The 13,841-nt window shown below is 42.3% G+C and overlaps 1 protein-coding gene across 2 annotated transcripts in view; it reads left to right on the top strand.

Moving 5' to 3' along the window:
- Positions 1-8,342: 8,342 nt before the first annotated feature.
- The window catches only part of KCTD1 (potassium channel tetramerization domain containing 1), a 100,609-nt gene continuing 95,110 nt past the window's right edge, over positions 8,343-13,841 (top strand). The window contains exon 1 of one of the 2 annotated variants that reach the window (XM_021551601.4): positions 8,343-8,407. Coding sequence is in view for 1 of the 2 variants with exons in the window: in XM_021551598.3 (XP_021407273.2) it covers positions 8,531-8,539 (9 nt within the window). In the remaining variant the exon portion in view is untranslated. Of the gene's footprint in view, positions 8,540-13,841 lie in introns of both variants that reach the window. The other variant, XM_021551598.3, reaches the window with a different exon arrangement.

Genomic DNA, 13,841 nt, shown 5'->3' with positions numbered 1-13,841 from the left:
TCCACCTATTTCGTTCAACTTATACCTGAAAAAGGCTGCACACACCAACTCCCTTTAATACAGCTGGACACACCTGTATTGCTCCTGTGTTGGCTGCACACACCAACTCCTTTTCCACAGCTATTAAAGAGCCCCAGGACCTGCCCAGGTCCTTCGGATTTTGGGTGTAGCTGCTGTGGAGAAAGAAGGACAATGAAGTGCTCCCAAAGGGGACACCAAAACCTCCCTCAAAGAGTGTTTGCACTAGCGAGCTGGCAGAGGAAAAGAAACAGTGAGTGAGTGACACTTGCTGGTACTCATTTTCTCATGCCATTGAAGAGGACTGTGAGAAGCCTGAGAGGAACTGAAAAACATTGGTGTATCCTCAATCTGGGGATGACTGATGATCAAATGAAATTTATCTTGGATGACTATAAGGGAATAAACATTGGCAGGGTTTTCTCTGTGACCTCATAGCTTTTACTTTGATTTAAGTTTGGCTTTAATTTACTGCACAGTCACAGCCAGTACATTTTCATGTCTGTCTGTATGATAGAATAGAGAAATAACTGAGGATCACTCCTAGGCATCTGTGTGGGTTTCACTGACTACTGAGTTTAAAAGGCAAATTGAAAACAAAAGCTAAGAGAGAAATCAAAAGGACAATACTACAGCCAAGCCATTGATAAGTGGCAGCAAATCACCAGGCAAAGCCAAAGGAATATTTTCTCAGCATTTGTAATCCTTCCTGATCATTTTGGGATATGCTTTTCTCTGTTGGCTGATGTCATAAAAGAGAAGGCTGCTGCATTAGCAACATTTTCTCCTGCAGAAGAGAAGTTCAGAACACAGAGGGATAAGCCACCTTTGGCAGTGTAGGTGCATCTGCAGTAAGTTGTTTTTCACTTTGGAGTAGCTCTCAGTGCACACAGGTAGTGTAATTGCAGGCAGAGGAGAAGGCAATCAGCTGCCTTGGCGCAAGCCCTTCTTTCCTTGCACCAGCAACAATGCCAACTACATCAAGCCACTGACTCCTTGCCAGGACTGTTTGCTTTTATATCTGTCAGGGGAGTGTTCCTAGCATAGATGTCACCTTGGCAGCAATGCTTTCCTGCTGATGTGCTCTTACATTTGAGATGCCTCTTTTGTGCCACCTTCCTTGAATGGTCTCTGGATTTATATGTGGTGATTATCACGTCCTTTCCTTTTTAGGAGCTCCCCTTTCCTGTGTACTCTCCATGGTTCTGTTGCTCACCCAAAGGCTGAAGACTAGAAGAAATACCACAAAAAAACCCAGAGCAGTCCAGCAGGGACTTCTCTCAACATCTGTCTTCTGCTGGTCTGGATGGAGGAAGGTTGCCTGGAGGTATGTATGGCAGTATTGCCTTTGCATAGTACAACAATTTTCATTGACTGTGGCATGAGAGGAAGAGTTTTGCCAGATGGACATTTTTCCCTAGCAGACATTTTCAGCCTCTGCCTTAGGAAATGTGACTGTGTTTATTTTCACAGGCAGTCAACTAAAATCCTCTTTAACTTGTAGGTCTCTTCATGTCCCTCTAGCAGCTGTGATAGGACCAGCAGGGCATGGATTAAAATATTGATGAGCTTCCGGTAAAGCCACTGGTTTTGACCAAGAAATTAACAAACATGGATTGTGATGAGGCCACAAGGCTCATATCCCTGATGGCTATCATTACCCAAAAAAGTACTGCTGTCTATCACCACCTACTATATAAATTTTTCTTATATAAAAATAGGCACTGAGACATTAATGAAACATGAAAATTACCTTTATAACTGCAGCTGGGATATACATGGAACCAAGAAAGAGACACACCATACCTTAACATCTAAGCAACTTCTCCCCTTTGCATAACTCATCCATCAAATATGGCCAGAGTAACCTAGGTCCTGTAATTCCCTGCAAACCCAGAAAATTACAGTGATATAAAATCAGTATGTGAAAAACTGTTGCTTTTCAGGAAGTGGCTGGGAGAAAAATATTATTGATTTAAAAGTGGATTTCTCCAAATTATTTGAAACAAAAAAGTTCCACTTCTTTCCACAGATTCCTGTTTCTACAAAGAACAGATGCTAGCAACATCAGTTTTTCAAAGTTCATGTATAATGTTGAAGGCATAACATAATTTCTGCCACACATAAATATAATACAAATCATAACATGTTTTTGTTTTGGAAAGGGATTGTTTCAGACACTTGGTACTTCTTTAGCAGAAGGGTAGTGAGTATCTCCTTCAAATATCCTTTTGACAAATGCACTTACTCTACAATGATTCTAGAAAACTAGTCTGGTTCCAAAATCTGCAGGTCACTCCTAAGGAGAAGTATTTCTAAGTCTGAAGACTTGGAATACACTGTTCTTGAAGGGTGGATGAAGCAACAGCCCTGTTTATATTCTGTGATCTGCCCCTTTCTTTATCCAGATCCTTGAAAACCCCAGATCATAACACCCACTCCCAAACTTTGGGCTATTCAAAACACAGATACAAATCCAGATTTCACCGCCTGAGTTTCTCTTGCAACTGTATTGTGTATCACTCTGAAATATTTCTTCAGTTCAGTAGGATGGTATCTTGGGTAGAAATTCATACTTCAAATAATGATCTCAATGTATTTCCATATTATGCTGAATCACACATTTTCTGAAGGAGAGTGTTTAGAAATATATCTCTTTGAAAGAGAATGCTGTAACACCAATGTCAATTTCCTTTCTGAAATCTCAAGGTACACTTGAGTAACACTTCTCAGAATGGTAGTTTTAATGTTAAAAATCCATGAGGGAAGGTTGTTGGTGTGTTTTATTATTTAACAACACCAAATACCTCTGCTCATTGTGTCTGTGTATATAGGTGTGCTCAGGGAATCATTTTTATAGGTAGGAATGCGGAGAGATTCTGACACCCAAAGGATGCACAAAGAGATACACTAACATAAATTCCTATGGTGCCCTGAAGGTACTTCCATTGTATTATAGGGCTTCTCATGAACAGTTCTGGCCCAGGCAATAGGACCACAAAGTAAAACTGAGTGTTTCTGGACTAGATGAACTGAGAATGAGGCAGATTATACTACCTGTAGAAACCACGTTTTCTGTTATAGGCTATTGAAATATGAAAAAGCAAAACAAGTTAATCAAATGCTTATTTTTCTCCTTACCAATTTCCCTTCTCCCCCAACATACACACACATACCCACAAAAGCACATTTTACCCACTTTTCCTCAGTGTAGTCTTTAATTAGAATGAGTTGAGCAGTAAAATTGGAACGATCTTAGAGCAATTTGTACAATCTCATGAGATACATTATCAGTTATGCCCTGAATTCTGCACAGTCTCTCTGAACAGTGAGACCATCTGAAGCTCCTTCCATATTCAACCCTGCTGTATCTCACATGATCCAGCCCAGAAAAGCTTACAGTAACTGTATGAGTGCATTAATCCTTTTGCAAAGTGTATTGACTAATGTGAAAAAAACATCTGGCTTGCAGTGAGGGGGTAGGGGTTTCTAATGTGCATTGGGAACATCCAGTCAAAGACAACAACAGGAGCAGAGGTGAACTCTGACTTGCCTCTGCCCTCACAAGTTCTTTAGAGTGGGTCCTTTCTCACCTATTTTGCAGCAGAGAAAGGTTTTCTGTACAGAAATGTCCGAAAGCAGGAAATAAAGCATGGTGCTATCCTCTTGTGCCCCCCAGAAAGCTTCTGCAATCACCAAGCAAGCAGAGGAGCTGCTTCTCAGGGGAAAGAACAACTGGGGAGGAAAAAGAAATGCAAAGAACAGGAGAGAAATGCAGAGAATTTCCCAAAGTTAAAGGCAATTGTTCAAAGGCAATACTCTAACCTTTTTAACCTATCCACAAGTGTCGTGATTTGCTAGAGGTTTAACATCTCTAGCCTCCATTGCTGCAGAGGGATTTAGAAGTGCTGAAGGCTTCCAAAAGACACTCACAAAAGCCCCCAAAACCTGAAGAGAGGCTTTCTGTGAAACTACTCTGTGATCCCTTGATTACCCATCCAGGCTGTAAGATTATCCATAGCTTCATAAAGGAGCAAGAAACTCCCAGGAGAGTTTTGTACACTCCTTCTGTAAAAAAATGTGTTTCTGGAGAAGGGAGTTCACTCTGGTAGTTTTCATACCAATGATAAAATGACACAAATGAGCTTCATGTCCCATTCCAGTGATGCTATTTCACCTTAAAACAGCGACTCAGTAAGTCTGGTGTTACCCTCTGAAGCAGACAACTGAAGTACCTTGCAGTACAAGAGATTTTGGTGCTGGGATGCAGAGAGAGACATCACCCCCTCTTACAGTGACTGGCAGGCAGAACTGTCGTACCTGGTCATGACATGAAGCCAGAGCTAAGGGGTCCACAAGGAAATCCACCACTCTTGTTTCTGTATGGATTTGCATTGCTTAACACAGGGACAACCACATAACCAGGAAGTGTAGTGGGATGTAGAAGTAGTTTTGTTCAACTTTGTCTGGTTTAAGCAGCAGCAAAAGGACTTAAGTGCAAGCAGTACAAAAGGACTATGTAGAAATATGGTAGAAGCACTTGCTGCTGCTCAAGTTCAGTTCCCTTCCTATAGAAGATCCAATACCCTGTTATTCTCACAAATGCAGAAGGGATGTTGTCGCTTAGGCTATTCACTGTTTGGTAGAGTTCACACTGTTCAATCCATTTCATGGCTAAATAACAAAATCTATTTCTTCAAACACTGCATCAAAATTTTTCTGGTAATAAAGAAAAAGATACATTATTTTTAACACTCCTTGGCAAAAACCAATCTGGAAAATCTGTGTTTATAAATCTCCCCCATTCAAATACAATGTAAAATCATTTCTGTTTTTCTCCAAGCAAGAAAGAGACACTAACAAAATATTTAGTGCAGGCAACTGTTGCTAGCTTTACATTTCCACACTAAGCTCCTCTTCTCAGTACTTTTGAAACAAGACTGCAACACACATGGAGTCCATGAACCGCAGGAAGGAGCTTTTAAGAAAAGGTCAAGCTGACAAGAGGGCCTTCCAGAGAAGAGCCAATGTACTGGTTTCCATACAAAATTATAGCTAAATCAGAAACAATGCCCTTTAGCAAGTGGACACATATGATCTGCAGCCGTTGGAAAACTTGCCTGTTCAAAAGCTGCTATTTTCCAAACTGTTAACATTGACAATGATACGGAAAAACTACTGTAGTTTTCCAGAGGCTAATTATGAACAGGTGATGATTTGAGGAAAAATTCAGAAGTCAAACATTGAGCTCAGTTTGAGCTCATTAAGGTTGCTATTCAGCATCAGTAAAATATTCATAATGCACAAACATGTTGTAGTTTTTATAAACCTGTTTAAAAAAAGATAACTCCAAGTAAAATGGAACAGAATTTGGTTTAATGTGATCTCCTTTGTATGCAAATTACCTCCCAGCAGTTAATAAGGTAAACACTGCTATCTTATTTAGATATATGTGGCAACCTGTATGGGTTATATTTACATCTTATGAACATTACCAATGTCAAAATACATCCCTAGATCAGAGTTTGGCCCCATCAGTTGTAAACTCAGGCCTGAGTTTAGACAGTGAAGGCTGAGGATGCTGCAAACTGTGAGAAGAAAGAATAACCAGAGCCAGGGTCTCTCTCCTCTTCTGGGGACTTACTATGGAAACGTTAAATTTGCATGTGAAAAGAGATGCAGATAGTACTTCAGTGATAGTACTTTAGTGAAGCAGTTAATGTCGACTTCTTTGAGTAAATCTCCATTTTATTCATGTGCCTTTATATTTTGTATCCCTGTGTAGAGGAAAGAACCAGGTTATAGTACCATCTTGATGTGATAGTGGACAAACTGAGGCAGCAATATCTACCCCAAAGGGCTTCCAGCTGCCCCTGTGGGCATTTACCCAATCCCACTTCAGCCCATGATTTTCTGTCTTGGAGAAGAAAGTTTTATTAAATGAGCCTCCTTAAGGTAAAAAATAATATGATTTTTTACTTCATGAGAAAATATACCTTTTCTTATCTAGTGCTGACATCATTTGATAAACTCCTTGCTGCAGGTAAAATAACTGTACAAGGATATTTTTCATATTTTTAAAGGATGCCATATTGGTATTTTTCTTCCCCTTTCACTATAATAACCATTTACTAGCTTGAAATTAAAGTTTATTCCTTTACTGATGATTTCTCTCTGTATTATGCAGGTCGCTAATGAGTGCCAGGATGCTGGCATGGCTTTATTTATTTATTAGAAAGAGAAGAGCAGTGAAGCATTTAAAAGCCGCATACACAGGCTATAAAAATTATTTTATGTTGACACATTGTAAAACAGAAATAAAGTTAGGTCACGACACAGGTGTACTGGACTTTATGTAAGGTTTTATTTCATCCGGATGGAAAACTGAAATTTTTCTTTACTGTGAACTGACAAACCATGAGAACCTTTAAATTGTTGAACCAGCTTTAAGTACTTTAAAATCACTGTGCTCAAGCTGCATAACATTAGTAAGGGTTGCAATGATCCTGTTTCATACAAACCCAGTTGGGGAAGGCGCATATGGCTGAGGGGAGTTTTTCCTCTTGTGCGCTACTAGTTTTTGGAAGAATATTAAAAATAGAATTTGAAGATGAAGCCATGTTTCTCGGAGCACTTAAGTGTGTGATTACTCTAGCTTTTCCTTTTAATTTCTGTCAGCCATTCCTGGTTAATTAACCTATTTGTTCTTGTTACAACAGAATGACAAAGCATTCCCAAATGGTGCGAGATTCCTACATGAGAAGTCCTACCATGTTATTAGGTTTATCACTTAAAGAAAAGAGGAAAACCCAAAAGAATGCGTTAGGTTGGATGTGTTTTTAAGCAAGATAATTAGTCATTCCTTAGGCTGCAGCAGCAGCCGTAGGAAAAAAGGCGGTTGTTATATTTTGCATTACTTTCTCTAAAATACTAAAAACATATCATAAAAAGCTAATTGCAGATATTCTCTGGACAAGTCTGGTTCTACTCAGGGGCTTTTCTGGGCAGTTTTGGCCTCATAGCCTGGTCTTTCTCCTAAGAAATGTCAGTAAAGTCCCTGAATTAATGGACTGTGAAGTGCTTAGAAACATACCGTTTCACAAAAGTATACAGCGAGGATGTGACACTAATGGGAGGTGACCCGTGGGTTTATGACAAAATAGTCCACTCTAACAGGAACAACAACAAATTAATACAGCTTCTGTGCACAGAAGCCTTGAACAAAGCAATACACAGTGGCGTGGGAGGCAAAGAAAGGTGGAATAAGGGAAAAGTGACCAAGAATAAGATTTGTAAATTATTTGTCTATTCACGGTTTTGTTATCTTCAGGAGAAGGCAGCTGCAAACTGCAGGGTAAAGAAAATTAAAAAGGCAAGGCTCCATTGTAATTGAGTAATTGGAGAAGGAAAGTTAGCAGCATTTGGAAAGATGTCACACGAACCTAAGTGGTAAATTCCGGGATTTGCTTACACGGATTTGTTTTATTTTAATTTTGCTGCTTAAAAAAAATAAATATAGATAGACACATATAGAAAAATCTTAAAAATGCAGTGCAACTCCTTCAATCTTTTTGCAATTCTGCATGGTTGAACATTTGAAATGAGTTTGTGTATCACCCTCAGGCATTGATTCAGACTTGACTGGGGCAAAGCAGACTCCATGTGCTTATTTTTATACACGTCATTTGGGAAGTTATATAGCCAAGGGAACAGAAAATGTGTTGCTCCACTGCCAAATTATCCCATATCCCTCGATCAAAACGGGAGGTGATCCTAATCAACAAGTTGTGCGACCTTAGTGAAATGGCAATGTCAGGTCAACTCTGGAAAGTGAAGAGACAGAGCTAAATACAAATAAAAAGAAAGAGAGCGACAGAAAGGAAGAAAGAAACAACCAACAATCCTTATAATTATCATCATCTGCTGCTTTTCCCTCTTCTGGCAAAGAAACACTCCATCCATTTGCAGAAATCGCCCGCGGAAACGTTACATCAAAACTAATCACAACGATTAAAATCAGCTTTTCTGTGCAAGAGGAGAGTAAAAAGCAAGTTGTAGGCTGGAATGAGACTGTTTTTTCCACCAAAAAAAATCCGAAAAAATACACACGCGATATATATATATCTCTTTCTATATGCACGTTTCGAAGGAGATCAATTTTATGCCCGTGTGATCAGTTAATTTAATTTAACTTTTATTTCGGAGATTGATTCAGACTGGAGGTAGAGACATGAGCTAATTGTATCCTGATCCTTGCCTTGAGGGGTTTCAAAGCCCTGGAGCAACTATTCTCTGTATTTTGCTCTGTCTACCTTAGCCAAGCTATTGCATTTCTCTCTGGTGTAGCGAGGAGAGCAGACCGCTGCCGGGAGAGAGAAATATCGGAAGTGTGAGTTGGGGGGAGAAAGGGGAGAAAGAAGGGGGGAAGGAAAAAAAAAAAAAAAAAAAAAAAAAGGAAGGAAGGGGGGAAAAAAAAAAAAAAAAAAAAGAGAGGCAGACTTTGGCGGCTCCGATGTTCCAGGTAAGGGCTGCTCGGGATTGTTGTTGTTTCAGCGCAGGGTGCGGAGGGACTCGGGCGCCTCTCGCTTCCACGCATGTGCCGGGCGCTCGCACCCCGCGCGGGGACGCGGCGCGGCCGCCTCGCCCGCCGCGCTCCCCGCGCAACCCGCGCCCCCGCGCAGCGCCGCGGGGAGGCGGCGGGCAGCGCGGCGAGCGGGGAAGGAGGGAAGGAGGGAAGGAGGGAGGGGGCCGGGCGAGGGGCGCCTCCTTTCCCCGCCGCTGCGATGGGGGGATTCGGGCGGCGGTGTGTGCGGGGCGGGCGGGGGGGATGTGTTTAATTTAAACGTGTTTCCGCGCTGGGGCTGCGCGCCTGGCATTGTTCTCCGCCGGGCTGCAGGAGGGGGCCGCCATTGTGTGTGTGTCTGTGCGGGAGCGGAGGCACCTTCCCCCGTGCCCGCGCCCCCTCCGGAGCCCCCCGCGGCGCCCTTTGTTGCCGGGGCGGCGGAGGGAGGGAAGGGGGCCCCGCCTCCGCGCCAGGACCGCGGGTGCCCCCCGGGACCGGCAGCGCTGCCCCGTCCCCCGTGCCCGACGCCGGCCCGGATGAGGGAGCCGGGTCCGCCGGCCTTTAAAAAAAAAAAAAAAAAAAAAAAAAGAGAGAGAGGAAGAAGAAAGCGAGGCACCCGCCGCCTGTTTCCAATCAGCGCGGTACAAGTTTATGTGAGCGTGCCCCGCGGGCACCGAGCGTGCTCGGACTGTTCGGGAGAATTAAAGATGGGCGAAACGCTTCCCTCTCCTGGGCGGCGGGGGCTGCCGAGGAGCGCGGCTGCTCCCCGGCCGGGAAGGGAAGGGAAGGGAAGGGAAGGGAAGGGAAGGGAAGGGAAGGGAAGGGAAGGGAAGGGAAGGGGCCGCACCGCTCGGTGCCCGCAGGCAGCGCCCGGTGCCCGGGGGCGCGGTGCGGCTGCTGGCTCCCGTAATTGTTGTTCCCGGTCACGAGCCTGGAGGAAAGGCCGGGCCTGGAACGCAACTTTCCAGCTTCAGCTGCCCCCGAACTCCCGGGGGCAGCCGGGGGCCGTGCAAGGGGGCTGGGCGGTGCGGGCGTGGGGAGTGGGGAAACTCCGGGGTGACCGGGGGAAGTTGGGTCCTTGCGCACGCCGAGTCCGGCAGGTTAAAAAAAAAAAAAAAACTAAAAAGAAAAAAAAAAAAATTAAAAAAGGTGTCAGTTTAATAGTTGCGGGTGGGGCTCGGCAGCGCCCGCGGAAGGATGCAGGCCCCGCGGGTCGGAGGCACTTGGCGAAACTTCCCTTTGCCTATTCAAAATGACTGCGGTGATTTTGGTGTATTAATTGCGCCCGAAGCGCAACACAAAATGTTCTAGCACACGCTAGAGGTCCCTCTCAGAGCTGTCAGACGTTAGCGTGTTTTCAGGTTGGGTTGTTCTTCATTATTTATTTTTCCCCCGCTTTAACTGTTTGAACAAAACTGGCTGTCCCTTCAAATGCAAGCGCAGCGAGCGTTGTTCAAATAAGGGCGAAGAAAGCTTTGCGACTTTATTGTTTGTGCCCTGGTTGTTTGGGCCTCAGTTCATAAACTGCGCTCTTGAAAAAATGTATGTAAACGGCATTAATTTCGTGCAGTGATTTATGAGTTTTGTTTGAAATAGCCTCACCGTTTGTTGTTGGGGCCAATTCCAACTTTTGTGCTCCGTTTTCTGTTTTCTCATGTGAATCCTGCCATGGAACTAAACAGCGTAAAACTTGAATAAGGATGCCAGGCAATGGCTTGTGGTTTTTAAAAGAGAAACATGCAAGCAAGCAAAAAGCCAAGTATTAAGATTATAAAGAGTCAATAAAGATGATTGAGGCGACTAAAAATCATTGATCCCAAGAAATTTCCATATCCAGACTGTGTTAGAGAACTAATTAGTCCCCCCAGTCTTCATGTATTACAACAATATTATCACCATTTTACGGATGGAGAAACTGAGAAATAAAAAGAAGGTCACTGACTTGCCTGAAGCCATATAACAAATAAAAGATAGATCTGGAATCAGCTAGGACAGATTTAGATCTCTTGCTGATTTGCACTGCTGTAACCATTGATTTCAGTGGAGTTCTTCTGGATTTAAGTCAAGTTTGGACCTTATGTGTTCCCCTGTCCCTAAGAAACACTGACTTAATGCAAATTCCATTTTGACCATGAGAGAATTAGATGCAAGATTTTAGGGAGAGTATTTGGTGTACATCCACTCTTTGAAAGACAAATTACTGTGAAACTTTAGACTCAGCTGGCTTTTGAGTATTCTTATTTTTTCCCCCGTTACAATGTCATTTGTCACCTCAGCATAGTTCCCTAGTTGGGTTTTGATATTGCAGGTTTTTTAATGAATGATTTTCTCATGTCCAGTGCAGATTTTTTTACTGGATTCTGAAAAACATTTCTTAGATATCTTAGAATAGATATCTCAGAATGAAATCTTCAGTTTTATGTTGGAACACCCTAAGATTTTGTGTGAGGAAAACTTCCATTCATTGCAGATTTCACTCAGGCAGAAATGAAAAATTGCATGAACACTGTATGTGAAAACAGCCAGGCTTTCCCCTGCATAGTGGAAAGGCTGCATGTAGACTTGCACACATAGGCTCTTTATTGGATTATGGTAAGTTTATGTATGGAGAAAATGCGATGTGAAGGGAAATATTCACTGATCATAACAAATGTTTGTACATTATTCAAAGTGGGGTCTCTCACAATTAACAAAATACCAAATCTGCCAGTCACAGTCAGATAGCATTTCACATGAGCTTAACTGGGAAGGAATAATAATTTCTGCTTTCTGTGTTCCAACTACTTTAGAAATATTTTCAGGATACCATAAAGCAGACACAGATGTACAGATTGCGGTTGTGGTGCTTTACTCTTCATTTATTAATGTATGCTGGTATATACAAACTTTCTCCACTAAAGCACAATATAAAGTTCCTGCTTTCATGTCATCAGATGAATTTAGGAAGATGCTGGTACTTCAGGGAGCTGACATTCCCTCAGTGTTGCTGACATCGCTGCAGTGAGGGTCTGACCTGACATCTTCATGTGTGTGGAAGCAGGCATAGATTTTGGATGTAATTAAGGCTATCCCACCCCATCCCCCTGCTCCAGTTTGAGCTTATATGTCTGAAATAGACAGCATTGAGTTGGGAATTAGCTCCACAGAGTGCATATGGTTTGTTTAAGAACTTGTACTGGCTCCCTGACTGGGCAGAGTTTTAAATGCCAGAGCTTCAGCCTCCTTTCTCATGTTCTGTGCAGTAAACTACTGTGCCTCGCTTGCAGTGCATGTTCAACTCTTCTACCAGAGGAAAAATAATGTTGATCAGAAACAAGTTTTAGCGGGGATGCCTGCTGTTACTTATTTTGGATCCTTTTACACTGTTGCAGTGGAGCCAAGTTGGATCTCCTTCCAGGAAATGAATTTAGTTAGTTGTTGGGTTTTTTTCTGACAGAAACATAATTCTTACTCTAAATGGAATCTTTTCTGTTGGTCTGTGTTGCATTTATGTTTTCTTTTTACAGCCAGGATAAAATTAATCTCTGGTATAGTGCCATTAACTTCTGTGTTGTTTCACAAAGCATTAATTTGTTTTTCTGTGTTAAAATACAGATTTCTGTTTTCCCACTTTCCACAGAACACATTTTTTTAAGAAAGAAGTTTAATTTTAGGAGACAAATATAAAATGTACATCTTCATTTTTATTTTGCCCACCTTTAATACTTGTGCTTGCAGAGATCTTTTTCTACTTCTATGGTAAATTAGGTTGAGTATGTATGTTTGGAGAATGTCTAGGCAGGAGAAGGGAGTAGCTACTATCTTCCTGGCTGATAATACCTTAAAAAAAATCTAGAAGTGAAAGCCATTAGCACATTCCATACTGATGATGAATGCTGTAGCTCTAATAATCTTGGGTTTTCTAATGTGCATTTTAATCATGCTCTTAATGCAGAAATCAAATGAACAGCATCCCATCTCCAAATGAGCCGAAGCTGATGCTGTAGAAAGTTCAGTTGTAATCCCGTGTTTATGAAGTGAATGGCTCACCTGATAACCTCTTGCTGATAGCTCCTCATCTGGCTGCCTTCCCCCACTGGCGGTGGAAGCCACGGTTTGATGTGGTTGGCAGGTTTGTGCAGACGCGGCTTTGCAGGTGTTTTGTACGCAGCCGAAGACTCCGGGTGAGGGATACAAAGTTTAGGAGTGCTTGCTGGGGCAAAAAATAACTCATCCTGACAAGTTATTTAGTGGCTTTTACTCGACTGGTCTTCTTTGCCCAGTGCACTCATGGATAAATAACAGCTTTTTAAAAAACCCAAAACTGAAAAAAATGCTTCTGAACAACAGGGTTCCTAAAAAATGATAGGAAAAGGAGCTCTGTCTCACACAGGTTAATGGCTCTTTCTGCTTTACATCCATGGTTGTTCCCCCTCAGCCAGCATTTATGACTCAGTTCTGCCTCAAACCTCAGGTTCAGGATAGGCATCTATGGGTTTGCCCTTATTTTCCCTGGCATAGTTCAGGACGATTTGCAGGACAGAGCCACAGGCATGTGCACCCCACTTCTGACTCTGTGATTCTGGTTGCCTCTAACAGGCTGGTGTGGGAACAAAACTGCTGTACTAGGCTTTGTTGGACCTCACCTGTCAGCTTTCAGTTCTCACAGGTGATCTCTGAAGCCACATCAAGATTGGATCAGGCAGAAATCATGGGAGGTTGTCTCAGGCAAAATATCTCCAGACATGAGGAAATGTTAGTATTTCTACATAAGTCGCGGGTGAAACTTAATCTACAGCACAGTGTGCATCTCCAAGCGTTCGTCTTTGAGGAAGGTGAGCTTAAGCTGGAACCACAGCTAGAAGGCTGACTGGGGAATGGACAGTCTGGCTTTTGAAAGGAGCTTAGAAGAGGCTTGAATGTCCTTTTTAGCAATGTGTACTCTGCAAAGTGATATGAAAATTCTCTATCAAGTCACACAGGCAGTGAATCCCAGAGAGGAGAGAAGTAGCTATTCAAGTTAAATTACAATAAACATGGATATAAACTGGGCCTGTTTAGGCAATAGTTTCCCAGAACATTTTCAGATGCATTATCTAGAAGATACAGCATTTAAAGTGAGACCTTAAATTTGGTAATACTCTGTTTTATGCATGCCTTTAAAACCTGGGCTACTTGGAGAATATTTCCAAAAAGGTACCTCTGTGACCAATAAGCTATGATTAACTAAGTTTGTTTCATCAACATTTCTGTCAGTGGATAAAATAAAGAATATACACAT

The sequence above is a fragment of the Lonchura striata genome, chromosome 2, assembly GCF_050655825.1.
Source record: "Lonchura striata isolate lonStrDom1 chromosome 2, ASM5065582v1, whole genome shotgun sequence".
Classification (NCBI taxonomy): domain Eukaryota; kingdom Metazoa; phylum Chordata; class Aves; order Passeriformes; family Estrildidae; genus Lonchura; species Lonchura striata.
Note: the sequence above shows the minus strand (reverse complement) of the source record. Positions and strands in the feature narration are given on the sequence as shown.